Source organism: Scomber japonicus, chromosome 1 (assembly GCF_027409825.1).
Source record: "Scomber japonicus isolate fScoJap1 chromosome 1, fScoJap1.pri, whole genome shotgun sequence".
In the NCBI taxonomy this organism is placed as follows: Eukaryota; Metazoa; Chordata; class Actinopteri; order Scombriformes; family Scombridae; genus Scomber; species Scomber japonicus.
The window spans coordinates 10638268-10664879 of record NC_070578.1 but is presented as its reverse complement, the minus strand read 5'-3'; the positions used below and the strand labels follow the sequence as shown (position 1 = coordinate 10664879).

Here is a 26612-nt window from a genome sequence, read left to right as displayed (position 1 = left end):
ATAAAGTTGATTCAGGTTAAATATACTACAGCTCCTGAGGTAAAGACACAACTGCAGGTTACTTGATTTGAGGTATGTAAAAAGAGAAAAACTAAAAACAAAATCATTCTAAAACACAAAATCAAAAAGACAACAAAATGGCAACAAACAAACAAAATGTCCTAAGATAAAACTTTTCAAGTTCAGTTGTGACTACACCTGTCAGTGGGTTTTGGCTGACTTGATTGTGTTTAGCATGTACATTAGGATTGTATGTGTAGATTATGTGTCTGTATGTGTGTGTGTGTGTGTGTGTGTGTGTGTGTGTTTGTGTTTGTAGTGTGGTGTATATGTACTCGTATGTTGATTAAAATGCATAGCTGTGCGTTTGGGCACGTGTTGTCATATAATATTCTCGGGCTCTGTGTTCATGATTGGACAGCCAAGAGGTTGACAGGGTCGCTGAGGTATTTGTTGTGCAACAGTTTGTTATTCTTATCGGTTTCTCATTGTACTGTATATTCATGCTGGGCCTCCCGGTGGAAGAGAGGCCTGGGGAACAGGTACAAAGGGCAGCCTGAGTTAGGGTGAGCCGCTGGGAGCCGGCTCAGCCGAGCCAGGGCCCTTGGAGGAAGAGGAGGACGTGGGGCTGAGGGTCTGAGCCAGGGGTGCAGAGAAGCCAAAGCTAGAGCTGGTTCCAGCAGGGGAGGCTGAAGCAGCAGCAGCTGACACAGTGGGCCCCAGGACCCCTCCAGACTTCTGGGCAAACAGGGTTCCTGTAGGAAGACAGGGGATATCAAGTTAGTTAAAAACCTGAAAAAAGAAATAACAGGTGGAGGCGGTGGGCCAGAACTTGGACTATTACATTACATTGAATAAAAGTTAAGGATTCACAAGACCATTATTATTTACCGATTATATGTAACATTTAATCACTTCTTCCTCATACACACCTGAATAGATTGTGCCATTGACCTCCACTGAGACAGTGATGCTTGCATTTCCATTGGTTGAGATGCTCAGAGACATGTCCTGCTGCTTCTCATCTGCAGACACACACACTTTATTGTTAAATGATACATTTTTTGAATTTTATGAAAGAATTTTGATCTTTATACATTTCCCCCTTAAATCCCTATAATAATATATTTAGATGTGGTAATTCACACATAGGCTTAAAATCCTGCTACGAAAAAGGTCCATCAACCAAATACTCACTTCAAATGGTGAATATTTTGTATTTTAGATTTGAACATAATTAAGATTCAACAGTTACATGTAACATTTACCTTTGTGGAAAAATGTAGATTAACAAAACTGTTCTGGGAACTTTCTCAAGTTCTTGTTTTTCTAGAAATGAGATGTGGCAAACCTTATGAAGTACAACTTGCTTAAGTTCCTCTTTCAACATTAAACCCACTTAATTTGAAACACTTGTAGGTTCTTGTAACATAATCAGCTCTGGCAGCTCTGACCTCTGGTGGTGATGGCGGGGGCTCCCAGGCGCAGGTTCATGGGCATTTGGGAAGCCATGGCCAGCAGATTGTGTTGGAAAGCTTGCTGCATCAGGCGCTGCTGCTCTTCTGCCAGGCGTGCCATCTTCCTCTCTGGGCCCTCTCCACCGCTGGTCTCCAGTTTTTCTCTCAGCTGCTCCAGTGTGGCGGCTCGTGCTAAGCCTGCAACCTGCTGCTGACCGAGGGTCAACGCCATGGGGGACCTCGCCGCCATGATGGAGGAGGTCAGGTCATCTGGAACACAAAAATAGAAAGTTGTGTGCATCCAATTATTCATTAATCCAAGAATGTGATTATACTTCACATTAAATTAAACAGAATTTTCCCTCTTTGGCAACTTGAAAAGTGAAAAAAAACCCCAGATCTCTCAGGAATTAGTCTGAATGACAAGTACACTTTTTGCACAAAGAATTTCATAAAAGACTTCTGGAACTTTGTATTTGTATTTTGTATTAAATAAAATAAGTGATTGGAGTGGTAATGAGTTTCCATAACCCCACTTTGAAAACAACAGATGTAGGACTAAACAGGGCTGATATTGAGTATGCAGCATACACACATCGGCATTTCACAAGTCAACATGGACAGTGTGGGGGTCGGCGGGTGAGTCACAGTCCAGCCAAGTCAAGTGACATCAGATAGCAAACAGCAGGTTAATGACAGTGATCAACAGGATGCTACTGATGTAGAGTGAAGGCTTCACATTTCATAAAGTGTTCCCCAGCATGGGAACCATGTAATTCATCAGTAATAAAGGTGAGTGCTCAGTAGCCTGAGGCTGAACTGGTTCACAAATGGACTCCTAAACACCTGGACAGACAACACTCACATGAAGAATGCACTTACTCACAAACTCATAAACACACGCACAAAACACACACACACACACACACACACACGCACGCACAAAACACACACTATGTTTAGGAAAACATTTTAATCCACTGTTAGTAGATAAAATAAATGATGTGTTTAAATGCCTAGTAATAATGTGGATACTGAAAAAGCTGCCATAAACATTAACACTTTAACTTTGTAAGTTCCGTTCCACCCATGATTTTAGAAAATGCAACGACTAGATGTAGTTTCTGTTAATTCCAATAGAGGGCAGTATTTATTTATAAATACTTCAGACTCAATTCGTGTGAAACTGGAACACACCAGTTTAACCAGCATGATGAAGCTCCAGTCATTATGCTACCCAGTTTAATGAAACCTTTAATAATGCATTCAAAAAGGCTGTTTGAGTATGTTTTTTTCCAGCAACACCCCTCTTCACTCTTCATAGCTACACATACAACTGAGAAAGGCCTGTTTGCTTGTGGGCAGCATAAAAACCCCACATACCATAAACTTATTTTTCCTAATCCTCTCCTCTCTAGTCATGATTTTGTGATTACTATCAAAATATAAATCATATGTAAGTGTAAGTAACAAGGTTACTCCTCTCAGAGACATAAATGGGAATTTTGTACATAATACAAATGTATCAGCTATCACCTGATTATAATTCAGATCATAGCTGAACCTAAAGTTCATGCATCACATTTTATTCACGCCACCAGATCATCTCCGTGCCACAATTCCTCTGTGCACATCTAAAGTGCCTACCTTTCTTCAGAGAGGGTCCTGGCGAGGAGTGCAGGCCATTGAGGGCCGCTGAGGTCCCTGCCCCCAGAGCCGAGAGGTGCATCTTGGGAGGTGAGAGGATGCGGGGAGCTGTGCTGGGAGAGGGAGAGAAGCGGAAGAGGCTGCTGCTGTAGCTCGGACGACGACCCTCGCGTCGGTTACTGTCGATGGCTGCCTGAAGCTCACCTGGAGAGCTGAGCCCTTTCCTCTCGCACTCATATGGGTACAGATATTTCATGTACCTTAAGAGGAACACACACACACACACACAATACATCTTTTACAATCTGTACTTGTACATATAAATTGAGCACACAGATTTTTGGAAGAATTACAGTTAAGGCAGACAGTTTTATTGATTGATATAAAACTTAACATTTATCTAATATGTGAATAGATTTAGGTTTTATGAGGGTCACAAGCAGGCACAATCAGTACCCTCTTATATATGTCTTCTTAAAACACAGTCTCATCTTATGGATTTTTGTGAAAGGTGCAATATAAATAGTTATCGTTAATACGTGAAGATGCAGCTTCCTGAAGATTTTGACTAAACTGATTTCTTTAGTTTGTAGAGGCTCTTATATGTTACTCTATATATCAGTTTTAATCACAGATGGATGAAAACAAACAATGCTGGAGTTATATACCATTCTGTTACTGCTTGAGGTGTTTCATGCACACTCATACATGTAAAAACTTGGTTATGCAGACACATGATCAAGCAGGTTTCTCTAGTAGATGTCTTGCTCTGTTAACTGCTTTTTCTCTAATCCCCTGCCCTTATTATAGCAAGCAGGCCCCATGTTGGGCTGTCATTTATAAAATCAGGTTAGTCCAGAAAGCTGGTACTAACCTTGTTACTTAAGTGCGTGTAATTACATTGAATTTAATGAGACGCCCTGTATGCAAATTGTTAAAAACATGTATATGTTGAGTATTCTCAGACGACGTCACACAGGCTCTTTCAATTATGCACAGTCACAACTCTGCTATGTTTCCATTCCATTAGAACCTACATTAAAATGAACATATGCGTGCTGACTGTGTAATGGTGGAATAGCAACACTGAGGATCAATAAGAAGCTAAGAGCAGCGTCCATTAGATAAAACCAGTGGAGCGAGGCTACATAACAGCCCACCGACATTAAAAATACATAAAGGTTCATTAGGGCACCCCGCTAGTGGACAGGACAGAGAGGTGTTACATCTACTAAAGGGTCTCCGTCCAGAGAGTGGAGGAGTTTTAGTCCAGGCTCGGCCTACGAGCTGTCAGTCAAACCCCACCTTAGTCATTGTGAACTCTGACCCAAATCACATCAATAAATCTATGGGAATCAATGGGCTCTATGTGTGATGTAATGGATGGAGGGATTGGATGTGAAAAGGGAAGGCGGCTCGGTGGAGGAAACAAACTTGCATGTGTATAAACACTCGGGCACGGGTTAATATTGACATCTGCTCCCACGCCATACACACACACGCACGCACAAATCTACATTCTCTCATAAACACGCACACATTCACACATACCCAAGGCATGAGGAAGGTGCTTGTATCCAGCTGATAAGTCACACACACACAGACACACACACACTCTTGAGATTCTTTATTTAGCCCGAGTAAATTCAATTTGAGTTTACTAAACATTAACAGACTGCGTATCTCAGTGTAAACAGTCAATTTATAGTAACCACAAATGCTGATTCTGCTGGTTGTTTTTTCGTGACTCACTGTGTGCGCAGGGTGAAAGCTGCACTGGTGATGGAAGTTGGCAGGTTGAGTCCCTTTGTGATTTCTCTCCAGATCTTCTTGTTGATGACCTCCACCAGGCCTCCCTTCTCCGTCACTAGCTTGTACAGCATGTACAGATCCAGGACCTGCTTGGCCATGATGGGGATACGATTGACTGGGGTTCCTGTGGAGAAGAGGAAAAACCAGAAAATAAATCAATGCTGTACAAATCATACATCTGAATCCAAATAGCTTAGAGACATATAATGAACATGGATTGTATCAGTGAGAATGGGACATATAACTGACAGTTTTTCTTACTTGTATCCCTGCTGAGACATACTAACGTCCGACACAGAAAATATATTTAAAGCTGAATCGGTGAAAGGAGCAGAATGAAATCTATATTGTGCATTTATTCATCTACAAATCAATGGTGAAGCAGCCAGGATCATTTTGTGACCTCCACATACATATCTCAGTGCTGTCAGTGTACTGGTAAGACAAGGATGGCAGGCCTGTTGCCTGTATGCCTGTTAAATTTGGCTTGAAAACATATTAGCCCAGTTAAGGCAATCTGGCTTGACCTGGAAAAGGGGATTCGCAAACAACACAAAGCAAAGCGGCTCTAGACTTTTGATACAGATGCATTAATCTTGTCAACAGCTTATCTGCAGTGAAGCTTGCAGGGAGCGTGTGGGGAGGAGGTGGGTGGAGGGGAGGGAGGGAGGGAGGGCTGGCGGTGGTGGTTCACAGTATGCAACAGAATCAAAAAGTGCAATGTGCAACAGTGTAAGCACGGAGCGGGAGGAGGGGACTCTGGGATTGTGACGACCTGCTAATCCACAGGCGGCGGTACGTGGGGGGCTCCTGGATAGGCCAGTATAATGAAGCTCATTTAGAGGATTGTACTGAGTAAATCCACACCCCTCTGCTGTGCTAGTGCTGCTGAGCCCGGCGCAAGCGAGTCGTACAGATTTGCCTCCACGGTTAATTCCGGCCAATCCTTGACCGCCTCCACAGGCTGCTCTTAACTTGGAATTGGACTCATTAATGACTTTGTAAAATAGCAGTGTGATCAGGCCATGAAGATTAGCCCTGATTCATTTTCTTAAGTTAGCAACATGTCTTTAAGCCATGTGCAAAGGGCCTAAGTGAAGTGAACACATGGACCTGCATAAGAGTGGAGATCAGGGAAGGTGTGGTAGCTCTAACCCATGTGCTTAATAATAGTGGTTGTTATGCTGGTGGTAGTGAGTCAAAATTATACTGTTGTGTTAACTGAAAAGCACTCTCAAAAAGGTTTTTCCTCAGCAGGGCTGCTGAAATAAAAAACAAATAGAGCACATTTCTAGCAGACAGGTGCAGGACTTGTATTTGAGTAAGGTGGGAGCGAGCAAAGGCTTGTAAGCCTGTTAATGTATGTCACTATGTATGGGAGGACAGATGAAGCTTTGACACTGAACAATCATTGTTTGGCATCACAGTTTCCTCATTCTGCATGTAAACATTACGACAGTGGAATGTGAATCAGGTTTTTTAAGAGTATGGAGGGAAGAGGAACTTGTTGTTGGGGTCTAAGTATTCAAAGCAGCAAGTGATTGGAGACAGCCAGGATAATAAATAAAACGGGTAGCAATGCAGGAACCGGTTTATCTGGTGCACCTGTAAAATTAAATGCAATCCTTGTTCAAGTCTGTTATGTCTACCTCCATTTATGTAAAAGAGGTAGACAAAATATTAGGAGATTGTATCTGAATACTGGTGAAATTTGCTAGTATGAAAAAAGAAAAGAAAAAGAGAAAAATACTGCCACATAGACAGATCTGTAATGCCTCCTCTCATCCTGAGAATAACCACAGAGCCACAGTACAGTGTACACGTTTAATATTGTGAAGCTTGTTAAAGCTGAGGAAAATTCTGTTCTCGGAAAACAGACATCTTATCTCCAAAACCAATTAACAGTCAGCAAAACAAGCAGGCCTTTTGCCAAGATACCAGCTTCCTTTACAGATCACTTGGATTAGCTTAGAGGAGAAGAGCAATAAGTTAGCATTTAGTTATCCATGAATTTAAATGAGCCATTATCCTTAAAAAATGACTTTGTTTTTTACTATTAACAGTGACTTGTAGCTTTATTGATACACCTTTTCAAAATCAGTTGCTAACAAGTTACCAGTATACATAGTGGTATATAAATCTACAAATTACAACAAGTAATATAATGGTTTAAACCAGCTGTGCAATAAATCTCACATTTGAAATAATCCAGTCCTTCTGTAGATTAATGTATTGATCCACACTCCTATCACACTGAAAAGAAGATCAACTCTCTCCAGTGGTTGCACAGTAAACATAATGTTGATGGCAGACCTCTGACTACGTAGCAGCATTTCCAGAACATGAGTGGATCAAAGCGGCAGGAATGCTTTGCTGCCAGCGCCTAGTCAGTTATTTAATGCAGCGTTGGACATCAATCCTGCATCAAACAATTAGTACAACTGGAGGGGTCAGAGATCAGCCAGGGGTTATTGATGTGTGAATTAAACTGCAGGTCAGCAGGAAGCCATGTTTTCATACCGGCCCCGGCCACGAACAATGAGAGCACAACAAATGAGATACAACAGCGCTGGCCCCACGGTGACAGGCCAGCTGTTAGTTAGGCTTTAATTCACACCTATGCTTTTTATTCAGCCCTTTATCACGATCTGCTGTCAAATCAAAATCTGATTTCATCTGTTCACAATGAGCTGTTTTCTGCGACTTCACAACAAGAGCACAAAATAAAAATATATTTTGAAAACAGTAGCACAGAGAGTGATGTGATGTGTGTGTGGAATAAAGGAAACCAAATAGCTATCTATATATCTTAAGTGGACCAGAGCTGCTTTTGAAACCTAAAACAGCATTAATTAGTCAACATGTGACATCAACCGGGTTTCACATTTCAACATGGCCCCCATCATATGTGAAAGCGCCGGGAAAGCACCTTTGATAATGCGGTAATTGAGCAAAAATCACATTAGCAACACTGCTCAGGCAGTTAGCCAGAGAGTTCCCTAATTTGAGAGAATCAACAAGCCGCTTGCCTTTGGTGTCCCACATCTGCTCTGTTTCTAACCCTGGAGACATTTAGCTCTAACAGGCTTAATTAGACCAGTCCAAAACATCTCTTTTGATCACAGCAGTACGGTACTACTCCTCTGTCTCACAGCACCTTTTTATGCACTCTATACTGTTATTATAACTGTTCCCAGAGTTGCTTCCTTTTTTAAAAATGTATTACAGAAGAGTAGAGACAACAGGATCCACAATGATTTGAGACCACATATAGCATACTTCATACCATCAGGCCACGCCAGCCTCCAGTAGGCAACTATTGGATATTTCATCTCTCCGTAAAGCTGTGATTTGTCCACTTGGCTGCTCTGAGCCAATCTGTAATTGGCTGCAGGCTTCACCTCCCATCATCCTTTGCCCCGGACTGATTTTCCCCCAGGGACACGGCCATCAGGAGCCTAGTGATTAATGGCACCAGGGGTCAGAGGTCACTCTGGTGGGAAGTGCCGTGGCTGAGGGCCCCTGAACCACTCCCTAAGTCCTTCCTCTGACTTCCAGTGTGAACACAAGAGCCACACGGCTAGTGTTCAAACGGCTAGACTTCAAATGATAAGGAGTACTGATAGAGAGGGAGACAGGAGGGGGAAAAAACTGTAGAAGCTGAGAGACTAGGATTTAACTAGTCCTTTTGAGGTTGATACTACTAGAGAGGTTAGGTGATATTTGTGGATAGTGGATATTTTGTGCATATAGTCAATATATTTGATATATTTGAATGATTTAATTTACAGCAGGGGATATAAATCTCTGTGTTGACACCAGAGAATGAAAATAAACCATGTTAATGCACACTAATTTATACAGACAAATCTGCAATCAAGTAAAAAGCCTTCTGTCCATAATTTCAGAGGCTGGGTTCATTGATCAGCTCACACACTATTCCTAATAATCACCAGCACTGGCCTCATGCACTGAGAGACATTAACCAGACTGTCCCTCTGTATCAAACATTAACATTTCCCACCTCACATTACAGTCCACGCTCTATCTCAATGAGAGGACCAACCAAAAAAAAAAAAAGAAAAAAAAGGGAACAAGGTCATTTTATCTGACCCCTGACCTATTTTTAGCAGGAAACAGCTGTTCACATTAAAGGGCCTCTATAATAAATCAATTGGGTGCCCCTGACGCCAGTAGTGGTAAATTAAATATCACTGACTTCGCATGATGGGCATTTTTTAAATAATTAAGTGACAGAGTGACAGCCTTCCAGCGGACAACACACAGGAAATGAATTTTTTACTGAATGAGAATTGGCTGGTGTGAGGTTTCACTATCATCTACAGTGAGGAAAGACAGGAAGGAAAGGAGAGAGAGGAGTAAGCGACATGTCATCGCATAGTTTTTGGTTGTATTCAATTCTGGTGATTCAATTGAATTATTCTGTTCAACCTATTGAACATTACTCAGATGAATTACATGCATGTAGATACAAAGACAGCAAAAGGTAGAAAAACAGACGGAAGTAGAGAAGGGAGGAGAGAAGAAAAGGAAGGAGGGGGATGAGCAGAGATGAAGTACAAAAAGGGTGAGACAGAGAGAAAAAAAAGCAAGGGAGGAAACAGTTTGTGTGACTTTTTTTTCTTTTCTGTCGCTAGGAGGGAAGGATGGAAGGATAGAGGGAAGGAAGGAGAAAAAAGAAGGGGGGGAGGTGTGGTAGCTGCCAGCTAGCCAGCTGGAGAAAGACTGGATTACTGCTGTAAGGAAGGTGTCAGCCAACACAAACAGCCCCTGGCCTCATGGCAGTGTCTGAGTCCTTTCAGAGCCCCCCACCCCCTACAGTTCCTTCACCAAGCCCCTACCACCACATCTTCACACCAGATCATACCAAACCAAGGCTATGACTCACTCCCTGGCTACAACAGACCATTTAATATGTTCAAACTTTAGCACATTTAATTAACTTAGTTGAATAACCGTTAGTAAGAAATCCTGCAGAAGTCCACTTTCTTTAAAAAAATGATTTTTTTATTTGAAGACATGAACTGCACCAATGATGGGAAAAGGATTACAATACTAAGTGGTAAACCCATTTCATTACAAATAATAATTATAATAATTTGAAGGGAATGTCAATCCAGAACAGCTAAAATCCTTCATTAGCGTTGGACAGAGAGACACTGACAGCAGAGACGACTGTCTGGACTCCACATGCTGGGAGTTTACTTTATGTCGAGCAGCCCCTGGCTCTAGTTTATATGTTCGTATGTCGGGGCAGCATATTGTCAGGACCCCGCTGTATGCTGGGGCCATGTTTGTTTTATTTTTAATGCATGGCCAGGGACATAAAAGGTAAAAAAGCCTTGAGTGTATGGAATTTGCTATCTTTAGTCCAGGCAGAGCCACCACTCGCATGACGGACCAATTCATATCAAGTGTTAAGATATGTACCCTCCACATAAGGGAAGTTAAATGTAACGTTACACTATAGATACATCGCTATTCTAAGCATGAAGCTAGAAGCCACAGCTGGTAGAGAAACAGTGGGAGAGAGAGGGAGAGAGGGAGAGAGGGAGAGAGAGAGAGAGAGAGAGAGAGAGAGAGAGAGAGACAGAGAGAGAGAGAGAGAGAGAGAGAGAGAGAGAGAGAGTTGTCTAATAAAGTCTAAAATATGTCAGTCGATACAGCTATAGCTTGGGCTGCATAGGTTTCATTCCACTCATGTCAATAAAGTGCAATTAATGTAAATTGACAAAGGGAGAAAGGCAGAAAGAGCGAGAGAGGGGAAACAAAGGGAGAGAGGCAAGACAGGAAATAATGGATGAAATAATGAAATAATCTTCTGCCAACTGTACTGAGCTGGGATGAAAAAACATGTCAGTTCACTAAGTAGAAGATCAATAAAACTTCCATGTAAATATTGTCATATATTTTGGAACGTCTCACCATATAGGCATAGTTCAGATCTAGCTTGTTATTTTAGGAAGATCAAATACCACTCAATCGTTCTCTCTGGTCTCTTCCTCTCACATTTCCTTCTGTCTCAATTAAAAGAACAAATAGCCAGGACAAAAAAGCAAACGTGCAATGATGGATAAGTCACTTGAAGCTATATTTACTCAGGAAACAGTGAGAGTAGCTTCTTACTAAGAATTATTACAGCAAGCAGGCGGCCAATATATTAAAGGAGCTGTCTTCTGTGCACTGTCAACTGCTGCAGCCCATGGTGTAAAACACTGCAAAAACTGGCGAGGCTCCAAACAACAGCCAGGAGCTGTAAATCTCACTGGGTGCTGTTCACACACTGGGGAGGCTGTCAGACTGCAAATAATGACACTATTAGAAGTTGAATTACACGATTAGAAGTTTCTCAGATGCAATTTGGCAATAAATCTCTGTATTTCTCAGACAGTTACAGACACAGTTTTCCAGGAAGCTTAAAGTGCTGTGCTGCTTCGGCTGAGCTTCATATTCTGACAGTTGTGCCAGTAAATGCATCTTTGACTTGAATATGAGAGATAGACAAAAAAAGAGGTAGAGAGGAAGAAAAAGAGAGAGAAACATGACTCCTTCACCGTGCGTCATGAAGATGGGTCACCTGGTGAAATAGGGTGGGGGTGGGGGTGGGGGGGATTGAAAAGGTTGGATGGCGCGAAAAGTGAGATGGCCTCTCCAACTGTAACCCAAGTCCCCTGGATCCCCAGAGACCCGGCAGATCAACTGACTAGACCCCAATCAACACTGGCTGACATGGAGCCAACAGAGAGATGGATGAACGGACAGAAAGATCGCTGATGTCTTTTACGCAATGTAGTTTCTCTGGCTCACACTGGTCATTTCATTAGAGGTGTATACCAGATAGGGAAAATCTGAAATTATCTTGACTGTATAGTTGCATTTACTATACAATTAGTTGCATACATCAATTTCTAGTATATAAGGCTCCTTGACAGATGTCTGCTACCCCTTTTCTTTCTGTTTTGTGCTTAATAAAAAGGAAACATTATGGACTCTGTCTCAGTCAGTGTGTAGTATGTGTATCTATTTATGCATCCATTCATTAGTGCTTCAGAAGGTTAAGTTGCTCCACCCAGCAGCCATATTTGATGGTAACATATCATTATCTGGGAATGTTTGTCCTCTGTAAACAGTTAATTGGTGAAATTATGCTGGTGGCTGGTGAACCTGTAGTGTACTGGTCCAAAGGCGAGTGCTTTGACTGAGTAAATGAATGATTCACATAATAAAATCTTTACTGCATTGTACATACTAACTGTAAGGGGTTAACTGGATAATGATTGCCCTGAGAAAAGTGTTGCGTTTCTCTAATTCATGTCTGCAGCACTACTGGGTACAACAAACCACCTAAACCTGTTGCATCGCTCATGCATGAGGCATGCATTTAGCCTGTGAACATTTTACCGCCCTCATTGCACAGTTGTGGTTAAGTAGTGGAATCATTACAAATGTTGCATTCAGTTTACATTACTCTTGACTACACACATGTAGTTCTAGAGAATTTAGTATTGTCTTAGCACAATCATCTCTATAGAAGCTTTGCTTAAATCATATGTTAATACAGCAAAACTGATTCATAGCTAGACTTTCTGAAATAAAGAAGTTTTCCACACTCAGTACTACAGACATTACTCAGCTAAAGATCTAGAAAGTTTTATAGTTGGATATCCAGTTCTGATATGAAGGAATGAATGAATCCCTTTTCTATCTTTCGTTTCTTTTTGAACTGGCTTAAAAGGTCTGCGCTGAAATTATCAGCCTAGACTGACTATATCTTTTGGAAACACTAAATTTATGAGCAAGTTTAAGAAACAAGATCAAACAGCGGATGACAGAGAGGATTTACAGTGTATAGTTTTTGGAGGAGGAGGTAAAAATCTCTTTGTTGACATGTGCGATGGTAGTAAATACAGGTGTGATACTGGCCTGTATTGTGAGTTACAGTCAGTTAGGAAAACGGTCAATAAAGCTTGTTTTCTAACCACAAGCGTAACTACTCAAGAACAAGCATGAAAACTCAAAAATGTATACATTCAACTACATTTCCACACACACACCATTAGAATTAAAAGCATTAAAGTCTGCTGTTTTAACTAGCTTTTCATATGTTGCATCAGATTGCTGAGAACATTTCATTCTGAAAACCCAATTTAAATCTCTACAGCTTGTATACAAGTATAGTACAAGACCTCTGCTCTATATTTACAAAAGTAACCCAATAGCTTGGCCTTGTAAACAGCCATCTCTGATCTTTGCAGAAATGTCAAGAATGTATATGTCACATCACAACATCACAATGGTATGTCACACGCATAATAGAGGGAGGGGCTTTGCCATCAACTGTAGATTCCTGTGATTAAGGTGCAGAAGGTAGGTCTCATTTTTTCCACTTAAATCACTTTAAGGGAAAAAGTATGTAAAAAAAAAGGAAAAAATAGTAAACAATGTCAGAATGAAGCAAGGAATTCAAGATAGAATAGACTGATAAATAATGGACGTAGCAACGCATGACGTCACCCTTTGGTCTGCACTGCAGCCGGTTTGAAGCCCAAACTTGCTGCTTATGGTCGGCACCATCTTTTCTGTTTGGAGCCAGGACCTCTCATTTCAGCCTGGAAGCCATCCCGCTACCCCACACCAAAGATAACAGTAATTTATCAGTAACACTGAGTGGTGCAGATGTGTGCTAACCCTAACAAACTAACACAGCCAGTATCAAGTAACCCCTACTAAGCTTATAGAAATATTGTGACATTAGTCCACCTCAGTGCGACTATAATAGCCATGGAAAGCAGCAGGTGAGCTGACTGTCAATGCCCACATTGCAGATATCAGCGCTACTATAAGTCTTCAAATCCAGCATACTTAATAGAGGACCTGAATTTAAGAGATTGAGACACATTTCATGGAAGAATTTGACACTTTCTGAATAGGAGACTATTAGAGCCAGCGATTTTTGAAGCCAACGTCTAATGTCCATCAGTGGTGTTACACTTTAAGGGATTTCCACATTTGCTTTAATTTCACGCCATGGCAGTTCCCACTTAGGTAAAAGGGTAAGTAGTTGGCAATGATGTCTTTACTAGCAGGTACAACACTGAGTAGGTTCCCTCTCCCTTCTAGCTTTATAACACACTAACTGCTTCAATCAATGGACACCCGGATTGACAGATAAAGCCATCAGCTGACGAGCCCCATTTGGGGCCCAGCAGCAGTGATCAATACAAGAGACATCAGCTGTTATAAGCTGAGCAGAAAGAACAATATGTTGCAATGGGAGGAGATTGCGGGGGAGGCTGTGCACTCATCTTTGAAATTTTAACTCCCATCAATGCTAATTACTTTTGGCTTTTGGAATCAATGACAGAGAATCATACATTTACCTTTCAAGGATTTAGCTGATGCTATTATGCAAAGTATCTTAAAGTGAGGTCAGCAGCAGAAGATCCTTCCATTCCTTAATTACAAAGTATCAAATAAATGATGTTAAAAAAGAAAATGACTAATGACTATTTAAAACAGTTCTCAAGGCCTTTTACCTACAGTTAAATGACCATGATAAAGGTGAATGATGATAAGTCAACCTTTAAGCCTAGTTATGAAAGATGAAAACTCCTCTTTGCTCACTCATTTATAGTAACTTGTAACAGGCCGATACCTTTATCTAATCATGTATCCCCAACAACAAAGCACATCAGCTACACTCCCATCAACAAAGAAGTAAAAGCATTTAGCCACTGTGCATTTCACGTCCATTTCTTCCCTCAAATCAAGCGTCTTGTTTTCCATTAGGCCCCTTTGCACTCAGATCTCCGTTAGTGTGTGGCTTATGCAACACTGCTGCAGAGCTGCACTGGAAGTGAGCTCAGGGCTATTGTACTGGTGTAGGGCTCCTCTGGGGGCTGTAATGTATTTCATACCATCCATCACATGGGTGTGGAGGCCAGGAAACATTGCTTTAAGAGCACACACAGGACACAGATGGAGAAGCAAGACACACAGATATGCAGGGATAGCAGAAGTTTGTGTCACAGGAGAGTTTCATGTGGCAACAGCTTAACAAAGTCCCTTAATGCGGCTTTTTTCAATTGAAAAATGTGTGTTGCTTCAACTATGTTGAATGAAATTAAATTCATATCTATGGTTTGTCTATCTTTTTTTTTTTAACATTTTGCATTATTAGTCTGTCACAATGTAGACACAGATAGGAAACATGAGGAGATGGCACAACATGCAAGAAACACCCTCCACACAGAATCGAACCATGGGTGCTGTATCCACGTGTCATGTGCCCAAACAGTTCACGCTTCTTTTGATGGAACTTTTTTCCATTGCTCCTTGACGTGTCATTCACGCTCATTTCCTCATCTGCCCGTAAATGCATTGGAGTATTTGATTGCCACATTTGTTTTGCAGAGTATTTGCAAATGTATTCAACTGAAGACAAAACAAGGTGACCAGATGAACTGAGCAGCCAGTGTTATTTTTACCCTGACCGATGACCTTGCTGGGAAGCATGAATCTGCTTGAGGCCGGCACTCGTCTTCTCCTCTGCTCAGTTACTTATGAGCATGGTGATTAAGAATCTCCCAGCACTGCAGCTTAGAGACTCAAATCCCTGTACAGTATGGTCGTAATTAAAGATGGACAGCGCAGTGGCAATCTAAGGCTGGGGAACAGTCTGGCTAAATGACAGAGGAAATAACAGAGAGGCGATACGGGTTGGGGGTTGGGACGAGGAGACAGAGAGAGGAAGAGACACAAAGAGTAGTCTTGGTTGGATATAAAACAAACAAAAAGTCTCAAGATTTTAATCTGACTTGCCCTCCATAAAAAAACAGCAGGAAAACTACTATTTCCTTTTGTTTTGAAGGGAGAGAAGAGTGGAGCAGCCACAGATATGCTCACTCCATAAATGCTGGGTTGTAATTTGCCAGCCAACGGGTGGAGTGAACCAAAAGCAAAGATAATCTCAGCCCTCAGATATATCAACACAGTGACCATAAAATCTTTGATCCCAAATGCAGAGGAGGATGTGTCCAATAAGAATAGTTTTGCCTTCTTTGGAAGTCGGTCTCAGGGCAATGATTAGAAAGCAGTGGTTGGAATCTGTGTATCATTTGGGTTCCCACCCTTTCCTGAAAGTAGGGCCCCTGTGCTACCAGCTCTGGTCTTTTAATATGTTTGCCTGATTATCTTTCGGTCTGGTCGGCAAGTTTTAGTCGACTTCAGCCACTGACAGAGTGCTTCAAAATGGAAATGAAAGAGCACTGCCTTGTTTCTACAAGCTGGCCAGTGCCTCCCTTAACCTCCCTCTTTGTCACCCTGGCACCCCGTCTGCCCTTGTCTCCTACTGTGGTTTCCATGTCTGCCCTCTTCATCCTTCATCCTCTCTTTTCTCTCTTTTCACACATTCAGACACGCGACGGTCGCTCCCTTGTCTGCTGTCCGTCAGCGTTGCCCTATCAAAAAGGTTGGCCCCCACTTATTTGGAGATCATTAATCATCCTGTGTAGGACAGGAGGCCCCTTAATCCAGCCCCTCCTCCCCTACTAGCCTCACCAAGCAGGCCACAACGCGGCCCTCTGCCCCTATCCCCCATGGTGTTATCAAGTTTCAGTGGTTGTAACTGTAGCACAATAAACAGAGGGGGAAGGAGAATGGGGTGGGTGCCAAGGAGGAGGAAGGGGGTGGAGACAGAAAGCAAGAAAGACAAAGAGGGGCAAAATGTAATTTCTTAACTACATTTTATTGGCACATTCTATGTAAAATATGTTTAATGGGCCTCGAAGCCTGCATCAGTCTAGGCGATTGCATCTGTAATGAGTCAGATTGTGAAAACTAATTTAAATAAGTTGGTCACCAAATTTAAAATAACTATTATATACTTTGTCTAATATTTGCCCCGCAGTTCAAAAGGTCGATCTCAAATGAAAATCATTTCACCCACAATCCAACTACCTAAAATGAGCAAATGTGCTCACAATACCGAGTGTTTTTGTTGTTAAAGCAACCAGGTGCTGCCACTTTCCAGAAGTTGAGGGGTGTTAACTAAAAGGAAAATGAGGCCATTTCAAAGAGTCAGAGAATGTTCCTATTGTGGTGTGGTGTTTGTACAGAGGGCCCGCCTGTTACGAGGGCCAGTGTGAGGCTGACCAGGGGAGCAATATAATGCATACATGGATCCCCCAGAGCCCATTCATGGTGTAATTGGTGTGGACAGAGCTCTAGGTCTCAGGGTTACAGTTAGGGAACTTCTAATGTCCTACTGGGAGGCCACTCTTCCCGCTCCGCAAATACTGAAAAATATATTCAGCTTAACACAGACGCTACAATTCTTGTCTTTCTGAAAAAATGTGAAAGATACCTGAATTTTAGAGCTGAGTGATCTACAGGTCTGCCTGTAGTAAATTAAAAATGTTTGTTTCTTCATTTCAAGCTCTCAAGAGTAAAAATATTGACATGCTCCTTTTTGATTGTAGCCCAAAGTGGCCCCTGAAAACATTACCAGCAGTTTCAGTAAATCTTTACAGGAACAAACAGAGCCGCTGCCAGTAGGTTTTATTATGTAGCTGTAGCTAAATGAGACATCTTCATTCTATTCATTACCATCTCCTCTTCCTTCCCTACAGATCCTTACTCTAATTCTATACATCTTTCTTTAGCCTAATTAAGACCACTACGACTTAATGGCACAGACAAGCCCGGCTTACCACTTTATTACTATTAACAGACCTAAATCTACTATAAAGGGATTTTACCCTAAAATAACTCTAAAGCAGCGATAGCACACCATGTGGTCCCTCTTAAGCTGAATCTACACTTCACACAACTGTCACACTGCGATGGATCTAGCCTTTGCTGACCACAACGTGTGAGGTTTTCCTGGCTGGAGTAGAAGGGGCTAAAACACTTGTCTTTACTCCCCCCCTCCACCCCTCTATCACCCCCGCCCTTCTCGACTGGTGAATTCACTGAACAGGAGCCTCTCTCTCTCTGTGTGTCTGTCCATCACAGCCTGTGGCCATTAATCATCTCAAGTGGACAGCGCTGACAGGCAGTTGGCTGCATCACTCTTTTATTTTCTCCCTCTCTCTCTTTTTTTTTTTTCCTTCATAGCGCACCCGTAGCTCCCGCAGCAGCCTCGCTCGCTGGCCCTGTCCCAAATGAGAAAGTGGCCCGGGTGTCGAACCAAAACAAACAATCACCCATCTGCTTAATCGAAACCTTTGAGGTGGTTAATGGCGTCGAGCCGCCGTCAAAGCTTTTCTGTTCGCCCCCAGTGGGGGGAGAGCACAAGCCTGTAATGGATATGATGGACAGCGATGAAGGCTAATATCCTCCACCCACATACACTCTTCCAACATGAGCAGCCGTGGTGCATTTACATCACATTTACATGTCAGACCATTAGCTGATGTTTGTATCAGGAGCCAATGACAAGACGTTTTCTGGTAGAACAGGACTGAGATTCTTCTCTAACATTAAAAAACAACAAAGAGTATACAGGTCAACTTTGATCTTTTTCAGCAAAAGATTTAACAAATATTACTGTGTCTTTGTGTTATCATTCAAAAGGGAACCAAGTAGTAAAGGTAGAGAGGGTTTGTATGTGTGTCTTCTGCCATTTCTGTGATGCAGAGCCCATCAATGGGCCCCTTTACGCAAAGACAGGATTTAGGACAGCTGCTAAAATTCCTCAACCATTAACACACACACACACACACACACACACACACACACACACACACACACACACACACACACACACACACACACACACACACACACACACACACACACACACACTCTCACACACACTCTCACACACACACACACACACGCCTGTTTTTAAGCGCAGAGGCAGGAAATGGGAATCCCTCGTAAGTTTTCCTTCCGCTGTTGCTTCCCTCTCAAGGCCCGGAGGCCCCACGACGAGGTGGGAAAAGCACTTCACCATTTGTCTCTCCTTATCCTGAGATTCCACTGGATTTCACTTCACCTCACAATCTGCCTCACTGAACAACATTTTTTTTTTTTAAATTTTTTTTAAAACATTCTGCATCTAAGGTCAGTCAAAAGAGGCTGACCCCTCCTACCCACCCCCACCCCCACCCCACCCCACATGACCAGCTTTTAGAAAACCACACATAATAACACTATGAATTAAAAAGCATCTAAGTGCTCTTTCATTAAAAAAAAAGAAAGAAAAGAGGAGTGCAATAATCTTAAACCCGCATCTCTGAAGTGGAAATGGAAAGAGAAGCAAACGCATAATAATTAGGGGGTGTCATCAACAAGAGCTTTGTATGGCTTGCTCCTCATCACATATAGTCTCTGCATGAATGACAAAAAGGGAATCTAGCCAAGCAATTTGCTCCCTGTGATTAAGACTCCAGTTTGAGAGAGCGCAGAGGTCAGCCAAGTGCCTCTTGTCTTAAGGGAGGGGTGAATAATTCACTGTAGAGCAGCTGAAATTATACACTATCATCCTGTACAATGGTTGCATCACATCTCTCTAATGTCAATAGCAGTGTCCCCGTCATATCCTGCATGCTTATTTGAAGCAGCCATTTCTGTTTATTTCTCACCTTTCCAGTTAGTGGTGCCCGTTCTTTTTCCTAATTAAAAAACATTCTAATAAAAATTCTAAAGAATAAAAGCTACTATTTCTTTCCATTTTCTTTTCATTTGCCTCACACTTGTCTATTATAGATGAGCAGGTAGATGAGACACAGTAATATTTGTTACAAGTGTTGTCAGCCACTGACCCTTGCCCTGGTCACCTGTACTGACTTTGATGCGAGAATTTGATCCGTGCGAGCTGATTCCAGTTGCACTCACTGTAATACACACGGAGCGAGCTTGAGAAAATGTAAATGACAAGAGTTCTAATTATCATGAGATTTAATTAAAAAGGTATAAGAATACAACAATGGCACAATGATAAATAACACTCTATTCAAAAGCTACCTATTTTTTCCTTGAATAAAAGCAAATTAAATAATAGTGAACACAATGTGATATGGTAGACTGTAATCAGCCAGTTATCTGCTGTCAGGAGGCATTTTAGTCAACTTGATGGATTTCTCCGTCTGACCAGCATGAGTAAAGGGTCAGCAACCAACCACTCCCGGCGTCTGCCACTGGACAGAGATGCTAACAGGGCCCTGACAGATCCTGTCCCTCCCTCCCTCTGACTCAGCTTAATTCATCACCTTCCAAACAAGACCTCCGGGTGCTAAGACCAGACCAGACGCTCAGAAGCTGCTGCTCTCGTGAGCTCGGAAGCGTATGCGCGTGGGCAGACACACACACACACACACACACGGACGTCAATGCACATGGCCCCATCTCTACAAATGTACGCGCCATCCTCATCCGTCACAGTGTGACAAAACAAACTATGCATCATGTACACGGTCGTGTACATATGGTATCACTCATCACAGCCTGTGACAAAACATAATGAAGGTATGAACCACACACACTCACACTGACCGTCGTAACCAATCACAGCCTGCCAAAACATCATGTGAAATATGCAGCACTGTAATAACATTGTGATTCACCTTGGGAGGTATTGCTCGAGCCGTGTCATTTGCTTGGCAACAGATTTGTCTGATAAATGCCTAAGTACATTAGCTGCCCTGGTCGGAGGGGTTTCATAGGCTGTATCAAAGCTGCATGCGAGCAGCTGAGCCTCCCCCGGCTGTTGGCCAACTAAATAAGTAAGGCCACTGCCAGATCCTCTTGGCTCTGATAAGGCAGAACCACAGGATAAGTCAAGGCACAGCTCACCTGCTGACCCCATAAGGCCTTTACTCTGGGGTGGGGAATTAGTGCTGGATTTCTTAGCCAATGAGAGATACAGCATGCTTTTTATGTTGATCAGTGACATAAGCATGCTTAACAACCATGGAACAAGCTGATACATTTTGAAGCCACAGAAGAAAGAACTGTTATTTTTGTTGCTTTATCCTTTCCCGGCTTACATGGCTTTTTAACACCATATGACTAAATAACCTATATGTGCTGCAGGCCCAACACCAATCAGCCTATAGTGAAATTCCAAATGCTTCGAAAAAAATAGAAACCCATCCTCACACTGAGACAGGAAATGACTCTTAAGAAATGGAAGTCCTGTGGTATTTTCTTTTTCCACATCGGCAAAGTGCAGGAAATGAACTCCAACTATTGTCACACCTGTGGGAACTTTCACAGACTTATACTGCAATTTATAACACAGAGGTGTTTCTATTGGATTCAAAATACCCCACATGCCATGATAGTTAACAACAGTAGGGTTGTAGTTTTGAATATAAAATATACATTGAGTTGTCTAAAACGACCTACAGCCTGAAAGCATTACTGCCACCGAGGTATCTCTTAAACATAGATACACAATTCCACAAGATTCCAAAAGACATGAGTTCTTCAGGAAACCACTAGTTAAAACCCAACTGTAGAAAAAAAACACCCTTACAGACAGGGAGGTTCCATTTGAATCTTATCTAAACACCAACTGACCTCCAATTTTTAAAGTCTGTGCTAAGCCTGCTGAATCTGATACATGTAAAATAAAGTCTATGATGGTGCTATTATGAGAGCGCTAGAGAAGGTGGCACACACATAGCAAGGAAGCAGTTGCTGCCTAACATACAGCAGATTTATGGTGAGCACATTTACCTCTTTTCTGCATGAAAGTGAAGAGGTCGTCCAAAAACTCCTTCCTTTTGGGGTCATTGTCCAACTCGTACAACTGAAGGAGAAAACACGAAATGTCAGTTGACCACCAGGTGAATTGGGCTGCATGTGGCCAAACATAACATGTAGTTGGTTGAATTGTTTGGCCCTTTAGGCATGTTAAATAGTCACAGGAAGAACTGTCTGCTTGTTCAGCATGGTGGACTGTGCTTCTCTTTTTTTTTCTTTTGATCTGTCCTTTCTTTCCTTCTTCCTACACCAGGCTGACAATGACAAACTTTACTGTGCCAGGTGAAACATTTCGATCAGAAATATTTTCAGTATTTCCTCTTGCTCAGGCACAGTAATGTACATGCATTTCAATGGTCAGATGTCCACTGGGTGTCATCTTTGTGAAGTGCAACTTTTAATAGAAGAGGTGAGGTAACATCAGTCAGTCTTGGTCAGTGCCAGGAAAATGTACTTAGGGCTCCACATGTTGAAACAGCTTTAAAAAGGTTCATCTATTTACAATCACACTGAACTAATGTTATGTTATAATTGGTGGAAACGTTTCTTTTTGGTCATGAAATTACTAAACCTAATGAGAGCTAATGGGTGATCACAATGTCTAAAATGCTCACCTTAGCAAAGTCTCTGGAAGCCTCTCCTCTTCCTCTGCTACTGTCTGCTTCATCCGCCCAGCCTGCATTCCCATTCTGCAACAGATGACAAAAAGACGCAGATAAGCTCAGTGAACTACAACAAAGTGGTTATGAACATGTACACAGAGGATCCAGGCTGTAGTAGTAGGAAGACTGTAAGCAGTAGTAATAGGATTGCTTCTTTTTTGAGGTGTTTTGCCTTTATTTAATAGAGACAGTAAAGATATAGACAAGACACATGGGTAGAGAGACAGAAGAGTATGTCATCCAACAAATTTCCAGTGCTGAAATCAAATCAGTGACGCTGCTCACTTCCAACACAAATGTAGTTACAAGTTGTTTCCTTGTATGAAAATGTGTTCATTTGGGATCTTTTTTTTACCAACAAACACTCCATTAAGGTGGAAGTTTGACTAAAGGTCAGAAAGTTCATGACAGGATAAAGAAAATGGTTTGCTCCTTGCTAGTTACCAGCATTCTGCAACACAAACACATGAAAACTAATATATACTCAAACTCAAAGAATGCATTTTTCCAGAGGTTGGAGGAGTAACCTCTGGAGTTATTGTGCCCCTGAGCTCCTGTGTCCCCCTCCCCCTTCATCCTCAAACATCTCCATTTGACCTAAACCATCTGCATCTGGGCCTGCCCTGCCCCCACCCATGTCTTCCGACCCAGCTGGATACAAGGGCCCCCCATCCTTCAATCTTAACGCAGCTGTGACGGGTGGCCAAGTTCATGGAGTGTAGCTGGCTATCAGGAGGGGCCAGGGGAGGGTGGGCTGGTCAGTAGCCCGCATGCACACGCACACGCGCACACACACACACACACACACACACAGCAGATCATGGCTGTGTGTATGTTTGTGAGTGCAGGGGGGGGGGGGGGGGGCAATGGCCCCACAAGACGGGAAGGAAGGAAAATAGGGGCAGAAAGGGGTGCACGGTATGTGCCGACCAGGAATGTCTCCTAAAGACAAAACCTATAAAAGCATCAGGAATCAAAACAAGATCCGTTTGGAGGGGGACGTTAATAGCTCCAGCTCAGGGTCTAGTTTCAACCGGGAGCCCATTGGTCAGTGGCAATTACAGGACCTGAAACAAGAGCCAGGAGGGCAAAGGTTGTCAAGGCCCCTGAGAGCAAGTCATTTTCACCCTCGCACTCTCTGTACGTGTAACGCTTGTCAACATTCAAACTCCCTAAACAAATACTCATCAGCCATTAACTTGCAAACACACTCTAAATGTTGCAGCATAGTGTTGTTTATTATAACATATTGGCTATTTAGAACAGACAACACCCTCGCTTACACATTAAAAATGTAATGTTTCAAAATACCAAATGTGTGGAAATTAACTTTCGCAACACTGAAAAATGGAAAAGGTGTTACTTATAGTCTCAAACTAACAGGAAGTTTAGTTCCAAAATACATTTTCAATATAAAAACAAGTATTTGAAGTTCATTGTTCAAAATTAGTAAACATAAAATAAAACTGCAAGTTTTTCGTTTCAAATCATTATTTTATCATATTATTCATATCAGCTGATATCTTGTGTTGAAAATGAGTCAACAGACATAGCAGTGCTTATCAAAATGACAGTTCACTCTGCTGTCAACATTATCTACAGTATGTGACAAAGATTACAGCAAGATCATCATGTGAAGGTAAATATATAATACATTTGAAGGACGTATAGACCTTTGCACACAGTTTGACCACTTCTGTTAACCTTTAACCATTATAAATGATTATAACTGAAGGTAATTCAGACTGCAGCCATGTATAATCTCACATGCTTGCCCTTGCATGACAAACTAGAAATACAGTCCAGACTAACAATAAATGTTAAAGGAATTTAATAAAAATGTTTACACTAAGTGTTTTTTGCAAAATGGACGTTATCACTATATTGATATGAATGATTCCAGTTAATAATTTCCAGTGAGAAACACGCTGTCTTCACTTATGGAGCTTTTCCACTATACAGTTCTGGTACTACTCGGCTCGACCTTTTCCATTACTATAGTACCTACTCAACGTGGACGGGGTCGTCATAGCACGGCTGTGTGAAACTGCCGTGACTTCATTTTATACGCAAAACAAACACATAAACAATGGAGGACATGGAGGCGATGGTGTACTTGCTGCTGTATGTGGCTTTTGTCACACACAAAGCAAGAAAATTGAGCTGAATGGCTGTAACGCTGTTGCCGGTATTTAAAATTACTCAGCTCGCTTGTAACCTCGGCAGAGCAGGTACTACAAAAAAGTACCAGGTACAATCCTTAATAGAAACACAAAAAAACTGAGTCGAGTCGAGTCAAGTAGTGCTAGAACTGTATTGTGGAAAAGCCCCATTAGAGACTATAGAGATTATTTTACAGAACTGACAGAGAGATTCTTCACATGGTGCATCAATAATCACCTGAAGCTCAATGTCAGCAAATCCAATGAGCTTGTGGTGGACTAACAGAAAAACAGGAGGCCCCCTGTCCTGCCTCCTACTACAGTGACCATAATGTGATTTGGGCTGCTGTTCTATGAACAAAGTGACTTAGCTGACCCAACACCTGCCTTCAATCAGCTCATTACCTCATTAGTATTTCAGCCCTGACTCTTCACACATTCATTGCAAGATTGTTTTCTCAGCTACAGTGTTAAGAAAACCTCCCTGGTCAAGTGGATTTTGACAACTATTCTGTTTGCTGTTGTCTAGCTTGTTATTCATTGTCTTTTTGCTTGCCTCAGCTTTGTTGTTCTGATTCTGCTGCATGTCTGTTAGTGTCTAAATTCACTGAGAGATACAACGTCACATGCTTGGCCAATAAAGCTGATTCTGATAGAACAAAAAGCTGAGACAATAGAAGATGCTTCAGATGTGGATGTTGCTCCAAAGTAGAACGTGGATGCTTCACAAACATCTTCAACCCAGCAGCAGAGAAGATCTCTACAATCAGCATGGTCTGAATGTGGGCAACGAGATTGAGTATCTGACCAAATGTGAAATATGGTCACAATCTGCCCTTCTGTTCCTGGGTTATGGCGTTCAATAACAGCAAGAAAAGTGTTTTTGCTCAACATTATGATTTTCTGGATATAAAATGTCATCATAGTTTTATCCTATTACACAATTGTGGGAAACTTTGTTATGACTAACGTATGAATTCTTGAGTTATGGGCAAAAATGTGTTTTGTTGAGGTCACAGTAATCTTGACCTATGTCATCCTAGACTGCAGTTAGACATTTGTGGCTAAGCTGGAGAAATTCTCTCAAAGCGTTCCTGAGATATCGTGTTCATGAGAATGGGATGGACAGACATACAGACAGCGGCTGTGGCTCAGGAGGTAGAGCGGGTTGTGTACTAATCAGAAGATCAACGCTTTGATTCCCAGCTCCTCCAGTCCACATGTCCGAGATCCTGAAACCAAAATTGGTTTTGAAGGCTGTGTCATTAGTGTGTGAGTGTGTGAATGTGGCTTATAGTGTAAAAGCTCTTTGAGTTGTCTGAAGACTAGAAAATCACTATACAAATGCAGTCAATTTACTATTTACATACAGACGACCAGGAAACATTATGCCTCTGGTCATGGTTGTTGCCAGAACAGAGGCATAAAAGCACCTTTCATACACATGTGCAATGTTTCCTATTCAACTGCCTAGAGGTGGACACTCTGTAATCTTACAGGCAGCAACCAAACAAAAAGCCATAAAGCTACATAGGAAACACCATGATTGTGCTAGTTTAGTGAATTATGGTGTTGCTTTAAAGCACCAGTAATATAAATTCAAAATAGTGGGCCCTGGAACCGACCGTTTCAATCAGTGATTACAGAGGTGAGAAAATAAACAGGTTCTAAACAGCTCTTTTTTCAGTCATTACACAACTACATAACCACACACACCAACAAAATTGTGTGGAATATCAATACCAGTCTTAAATAATAAACAAATAAAACTGTGTGTATTATTATTATTCCAAACATTATTCATTAAGAATATTTTCAATAGCATAACCTGAATTGCTTCATCTACTGTGTGTGGACAGACTACACTGATAGTTACAGTAAGTGCTAACTGTGTTTAGTGATAGTCATTTAACAGATGCTCTTATCCAAAGTAAAAACACAGAGGCCTCAAAAACAATTATCAGCTCCCAGCTCACAGTATCAGATGTAACTAGAAAACAGCCCACAGTAGCTGCCCAGTTACTGGCCTTGGATTTGTTAGGGGAACACAATTGTGTTTACACACAAATGCACACATGCACACATGCACAACACACAACCTACACACACACACATACAACCATGCCTCCCTGAGGGAC

At 41.9% G+C, this 26612-nt stretch overlaps 1 protein-coding gene across 1 annotated transcript in view; it reads right to left on the bottom strand.

The window, feature by feature from the left end:
• Nucleotides 1–561: 561 nt before the first annotated feature.
• The window catches only part of LOC128356233 (AT-rich interactive domain-containing protein 3B-like), a 48416-nt gene continuing 22365 nt past the window's right edge, over nucleotides 562–26612 (bottom strand). The window contains exons 3-9 of the mRNA XM_053316719.1: nucleotides 22265–22339; nucleotides 21624–21696; nucleotides 4857–5040; nucleotides 3105–3364; nucleotides 1440–1727; nucleotides 933–1025; nucleotides 562–755 (exon numbers count right to left, since the gene is read on the bottom strand). Of these exons, the coding sequence (XP_053172694.1) occupies nucleotides 562–755; nucleotides 933–1025; nucleotides 1440–1727; nucleotides 3105–3364; nucleotides 4857–5040; nucleotides 21624–21696; nucleotides 22265–22339 (1167 nt within the window). The remainder of the gene's footprint in view (nucleotides 756–932; nucleotides 1026–1439; nucleotides 1728–3104; nucleotides 3365–4856; nucleotides 5041–21623; nucleotides 21697–22264; nucleotides 22340–26612) is intronic.